Here is a 6,122-nt window from a genome sequence, read left to right as displayed (position 1 = left end):
AATGGGCCAACACTCTTGCACACAGCTTTTTGTCGCCACTCTTGAATTTGACGTTTTTTACGCTAGTTGGCCCCCCTTCACCCCTTGGTGTCCCCTCTTCCGCCTTTCGTCTTGACTATTGATTTTTACTTGGAAATAAATTGGTTTCGTTTGTCTGTTCAGTGTAGTTGTTGGGCATTGGCACGCCCCATGCCCCATGCCCCACGCCCCATGCCCTATACCGTTTCCTTGAAATCCTGAAATCCACCGCTGGCCAGATATCCCACTCTTTGTGTTTGTCCAAAAGTTTTCCTTTGCAATTATTGTTTGAAATAATTTTTCATTTTGTCGACTGTGCACTGCCCCTCCTCCTTCTCCGGTTACTCCGATCGCCACGTCGGACCGACACACCATCCGACTATCTGACTGACTATCGCAAATGGCCGGAACTATTGTTATTAATACAGCCAGTGAACGCTTTTTCCATCCACTTCTTTTCGTTTTTCTTTTTCTTTGGAAAGCGGAGTGCGAAAAAAATTGCACATTGAATGAAAAGTGAGCCGGACGGAGCGGAGCGGCCATTAAAGTCGTTGGGGGCGGGGGAGGCCCAGAAGTATTTTTAAAGATATTTAATTTCCAGGGAACCATTATTAATAAAACGGTTCCAGCACTCGGCCAGTGCTCGTTCTCAGTTTGTCTTAATTGAAATGCTCGTCTCTTCCGGATAGTGCCACTTGTTCGGGACTGGGACTGGGTCTGGGTCTGGGTTTGGGTTTGGGTCTGGGGCTGGGGCGGGGCCACTCAGGATCCGCTCCGTGTCATTTTCGAGCACTAGCTCGCATATTTTGGCAGCTACGTGACACATGCCGTGACCATGTTCCGAGGCCCGCAAACAAAGTAATTTTTCCACTTTGTTCGCCGTTGTTCGGGGCTGCTTAAGTATGGACATGTGGCTGTTGGACCCACCCCTGCTCCCGCTCCCGCTCCCGCTCCCTTTCCCAATCCCTTTCCCGCTCCCGGCAAATAGAAAGGTAGCCCGAACACTCCATAAATGTATTTACATTGAAATGGCCACAAAAGGGTAGTTCTATCTGTCTATCCGGGGTGTGGGGAGTCGGGAGTCAGGACTCGGGAACTCGGGAACTCGGGGACTCGGGATTGGGGAACTGGAGCCACACAGGGAGCCGAATGCGCTACAGTTGGTTGAGTTATGGGCAAATAAACGACGAGCGCAGAAGCTAATTTTGTGCATAGTTTATACGCTCTATAAAAATAAATTGCATGGTTACTGAGCTTAGGGTTATTGCCCCATTTATTTGATGCTGTTATATATGGGCCATATCCCCGGGAAGGGCACAGGGCTATCAGGCCATGTTCTTGAAAGGCTTTGTAGTTGTTGCGTGGCCGTTGTGTGGATTCCAGCTGATTCGTTATTAAATAATGCACAAAATTGGGACACTATTGGTTTTCACAGATGACAGCTTTTAAATGCAACTTGTTCCAACTATTCAAGATTCGATGGATTCCCTCTGGAGTCTGCAAAACCGAGCAGACTGGAAGTAATACACTGCTTATGGGCCCTAAATTGCCGCTGCAAACATCACTTAAAAATCATAATACTCCTGCCCAAAAGGTCTACAAAAGAGGAGCCACATTCTTACAACGCATTTATAATTAGATTTTAAACAAAATGTAAATGAAAATTATGAATAAAAGTTTTTGATTACACAGCAGCAGCTTTGTGTTGTCGTCAGCAACCCGGAGCCTGAAACACCTGTGTTAAGTGGCGACCGCAGTGGCCACACGGATCCACTGTCACCGGCGGAACCGCAGCCCGCACGGGAGAACGAGGTGTTCTGTGCCCTGAAAATTTACATAAATGCTGGCAGTGAAGGGACCGATATAAAAGCCAAAAATCGTGCTGAAATAAGTATCTACACGCGTATCTTAATTTCAGTAAGTCGAATTTTATAGCACCTTGTACATTGCTCGTTACGTTACCGCTCCGTGCCTCCCCAATCCTTTTAATTAACTACTCATATCCGGCGAGGAGCGTGCCTAATTGATATGGGGATATGGGGACTCGTAGCAGTCTACGTCCTGGGTTTCCCCAAATCCACGCACGCTTCAATGGAGCAATGTGCGTGTCGTATGGGAGGTCTCTGTCAGGGTCTTCTGCCGAGTGTGTGCCTCCAAGTGTCTTAATGAATTTCCATTTCCAGCGACAGGCAGGCACTCATCGAATTCCCGGCGATGAAATCGCAGTCGAAGCAAAAATTAACGTGCCTCATGTCAAATGTTAATGAGAAGCCAGCCACGCTACCATCTCTGCTCCCTTTGCACACTGCCACCAGTCTGTGATTCGAGCTCTTCAATTTGGCAGGGCATGCGTTTGGGAATACTCGTATTCTATGGGTACTTTCGTTTGACTTTCCGCCTCCGAAAATTGTGTGTCTTTGGGCCCCTAATATGCGCGGAAGAGCGGAGACAGCTGAGCACAGAGTCTCGGAAATCTCGGCTCATCCGCTGTAAACATGAATGTTGGTTTATTTCCGACACGGGCAGAAGAAGATTGATTGCGAAGATGCTTGTCGGAGTCGGAGTCGGAGTTGGATGTTAGTCCATAAGGGCTGTTCCATTTTATGCATATGTATCTCGAAAATTGCAACTCCTTCGGCTGTCGTACTGAAGCTCTCCTGCAATCCCACTGCTCTGATCGATATGAGCTAAAAACATGTTCAAGATCAAGAAATTCGAACCACTGTACCATTGTGCTTGGCTCCATTGTATCCGGACGCTGGCTCTGGCGCGCACTCATCCAAAATAGTGCTCATATTAAATATTCAATATTCGGGCTCGAGCCGCACAGTGCTGGGCTTTGTCTCCAGAGTCGGGAGTCCGGACCGAGCGATTTCGGCTGCTGCTGGCTTAGGCCTTTATAAGCGCACTAATTAGGTTTCGCCTTGGCGCGAATTGGATTGGGCAAATCATGGAAATTAACACCAGCTGATGCTTATCGGGGGGGCAGCTTACGCTCGTTTACTTTGATGGAATGTGGGACATGTGGGACATGTGGGGAATACGTTATCCGGGTGACACTTAGGCAAACTTAAGACTACGAGGGGAGACCAGATCTAGATCTGCTGGGCACGCACAGCGCGATCGGCGAGCTCCTCGGGCGTGGGGTGCTCCTGAATGTAGCGGATGGACTGCAGGATGGCTTCTGGGATGGGTGGAGGGGTGGGCAGCAGCTCCGACTGCGGGCGGAAGCCATTCTCGTCGGCCTCATAGGTAACCTGGACGGGAATACCCTCGGGCGAGATGTAGGAGTAGGAGCCGCGGGCTCCAATGCCGCCCTGGCCCTGCTCGCCAAAGGCAATGCCACTGGCCTGCTCTACACTGTAGCCGTATGATCCGTCCGTATCCGCGTTGGACAGGAACTTCGTAATGGTATCATCGTTGATGGGGGCGGCCAGGGCGCATCCCAAAAGTGCGGCAAGGAGCAGCTGTCGGAAGGGAAGGAAGCAAGGAAGTCAATTAAATCGTTCGCTAGTCGGAGGGGAGGCGGTGGCGGAGCCAGACTCTGTTATCCACTTACGAGCTTGTACATGATGTGGCTGGGCTGGGGAATCTGAGGTTACTACTGTGCCACTCGACCGTCCATTTACTATTTATACTGCTCAGATAGACAAAGCTCTCCACAAAGCGTCGGCACTGCAGACTCCGAGTATTTAAATAAGCCGAGCTGCAGACTGACCCATATTTCGGCGATCAAACAGCTTTTGGCCACACGCTTCGAGCCATTAATGGAAATGGCGCTTAAAGGTATTGTGAATGCTGCACACTCTTTCAACGTTTTAAGATTGGTATATCAAATGAAACTACCAATTCAACAACATTGGTTATTTATCATAGACAAAATTACAGAGTTGTCTCCTCCTCAGGGAGGGCTTCTAGCTTCTGGCTCTTAGTTTTCTATTGTAAATGAATCCCAGTTGGAATCCCTACATTCTACTTTGTGACTTCTGATAAAGTGAGCATACCTTGCATACCCTGAAAAGCTAAGATGGAGCTGATGAAACAACCTCAATGCATCAAAATCAAATGGAGCGCCCGAAAAAACACAACAATCCGTATCGATATCAGCGACAACAAGCGGAGACACCAACAGCAATAGCAACAATTTGTTAATTTAATCAACACAACAATAATACTCGAATTTAAAGTTGCAACATTTCTCATCCGAGTCCGAGTCCGAGTCTGAGACGCGAAGCGCCATCGATAATTTGCATAATACAGATACGAGTATGCAATGGCAGTAAAAAAGAAAAGCGCGCCTTTATGAACTTTAAATTGAATTTCCCCAACATTTTGTTTAAAGGGAAACCTCAGCAGAGAGACACTCGAACCGAGATGCATGCTGGCTGGCTGGCAGCTGGGACCCGAAGGGAACTGGTCGCTCAAGGCCCGGCCATATGCTGGGTCTGGAGCTGAAGCTGGAGCCGGAGCCGGAGCTGGAGCAGAGGCATTCATAGTATAAACAACAATATTAAATTGTATTTTTCTTTTATTACATTATTATTATCTCTGGCAATAAATGTCAACGTCAGCCGAGCCGACAACGGACACGGACACGGACACAGACACGGACACGCAGGCGAGTGGCCCAGCAGCATGTTGATGTTCATGTTCATGTGGATGTGGATGTGGATGTCGATGTATGTGGGGTCTATACTACGTAAACATATATACAATGTGTGTGTGTGTGTGGAGTGAGTGTGCTTCGAGGATGTAGTTCAGCTGATGTTCTTTCTGGTGCTGGTGATGGTGCTGGTATTGGTGTTGGTATTGGATGCTGGTACTGTTTGCTGGATGCTGGTGCTGTTTGCTGGATGCTTTGACTATGCAAACAGACATGACATGACATCTCGCACACACACACAAACACACACACACACACACACTAGAGCCAACCGATGGACAAGATGAATGGGAGCACAGGGCTGGGCCCGAGCTGGGGGCGAGAATAACTTAAATCTTCCTCTCGTAGGGAAGACCAGAAGCTGCTGCCGGCGCTGAGGCCGGAGCTAGCAGAGAGCCCACTGGCAGCTGCTGCGACTGTCCCTGCTGCAGATACTGTTTGCCCTGCTCGGCGCCATGACCATGGCCGTGACCGTGGTGGTCGTGTTGGTCGTGTTGGTCGTGGTGCTCGTACTCCTCGTTCTCCTCTGGGTGGTTGCGGATCCACTCCAGCGACTTGAGAATGGCCTCCGGGATGGGTGGTGGCGTGGGCAGGTGCTCGCCCTGAGGCTGAAAGCCATTCTCGTCGGCCGTATAGGTCAGCTGGATGAGCTGGCCCTCGGGGCTGTAGTACTGAGAGGAGCCGGAGGCGTAGTAGCCGCCCACTCCCTGCTCCTGCTGGGCAATGCCGTTGGTCGTCTCGAACTGGTAGTTGTAGCTGCCATCCTCCTGCTTCAGCTCGTTGACGAAGCTGCGGATCTCGGCGTGGGCATCGGCCGAGTCCGAGGGGAGGGCCAGCACTCGCACTCCGGCCATCAGGACGGATGCTGCAGCAACAAGAACGACAACGTGCTGCCAGAGCAAAATGATGATGGGTTAAGTGTACTCCGGAGGATGAAGGATATTCTCTTGACTTACGATCTTCGACATTTTCGCCTGGCTTAGGTTGAGATTTGGTTTATGGTTTATTGTTGTTTTAACCCTAAGAGCTAAGCTATGTTTGATGCCTCGGTGCCCTCGACCTGCCGCTTATATAGCCTGGAAATGGTAAATCGGATTTTATCTGCCACGAAAGTGAGGAAAGTGAGGAAAGTGAGTGTGTGCAACCATTAGAGATGATATGATGATGATGATGGGGTTCCATCAACACATCTCAGAGCCAGCTATACACTCTGTTCACTTTTGGAGTTTTTAGCCGAGAGCCAGCAACGGTTGCAACGCCAATTATCTCTGCTCGGATCGGCTCTAGGTGGCTGGGCAAAGGCAATCAGCCACCATTTCCATTTTGATTTTCATGAATGCCTCGCTGAGTGAAAACGAAACCAACAACTCTGACCTGTCCGGGTGACCCGTCCACTGCTGGTCCACTGCTGGTCCACTGCGGTTCAAGAAACTCTTTCGAC

General features: G+C 49.6%; 2 protein-coding genes across 2 annotated transcripts; both read right to left on the bottom strand.

The window, feature by feature from the left end:
- Nucleotides 1–2,992: 2,992 nt before the first annotated feature.
- On the bottom strand, nucleotides 2,993–3,705 carry Cpr65Ea (Cuticular protein 65Ea). The gene is made up of 2 exons (XM_001353307.2): nucleotides 3,578–3,705; nucleotides 2,993–3,485 (listed from the first exon to the last, which is right to left on the bottom strand). Exons 1-2 carry the CDS (start codon nucleotides 3,587–3,589, stop codon nucleotides 3,114–3,116), a joined length of 384 nt encoding a protein of 127 aa, XP_001353343.1. The 5' UTR covers nucleotides 3,590–3,705; the 3' UTR covers nucleotides 2,993–3,113.
- A 1,241-nt stretch (nucleotides 3,706–4,946) lies between these two features.
- On the bottom strand, nucleotides 4,947–5,762 carry Cpr65Eb (Cuticular protein 65Eb). Its single transcript, XM_002134790.2, has 2 exons — nucleotides 5,638–5,762; nucleotides 4,947–5,571 (listed from the first exon to the last, which is right to left on the bottom strand). Exons 1-2 carry the CDS (start codon nucleotides 5,647–5,649, stop codon nucleotides 5,011–5,013), a joined length of 573 nt encoding a protein of 190 aa, XP_002134826.1. The 5' UTR covers nucleotides 5,650–5,762; the 3' UTR covers nucleotides 4,947–5,010.
- Nucleotides 5,763–6,122: the final 360 nt, after the last annotated feature.

This window comes from Drosophila pseudoobscura, chromosome X (genome assembly GCF_009870125.1).
Source record: "Drosophila pseudoobscura strain MV-25-SWS-2005 chromosome X, UCI_Dpse_MV25, whole genome shotgun sequence".
Lineage (NCBI taxonomy): Eukaryota > Metazoa > Arthropoda > Insecta > Diptera > Drosophilidae > Drosophila > Drosophila pseudoobscura.
Note: the sequence above shows the minus strand (reverse complement) of the source record. Positions and strands in the feature narration are given on the sequence as shown.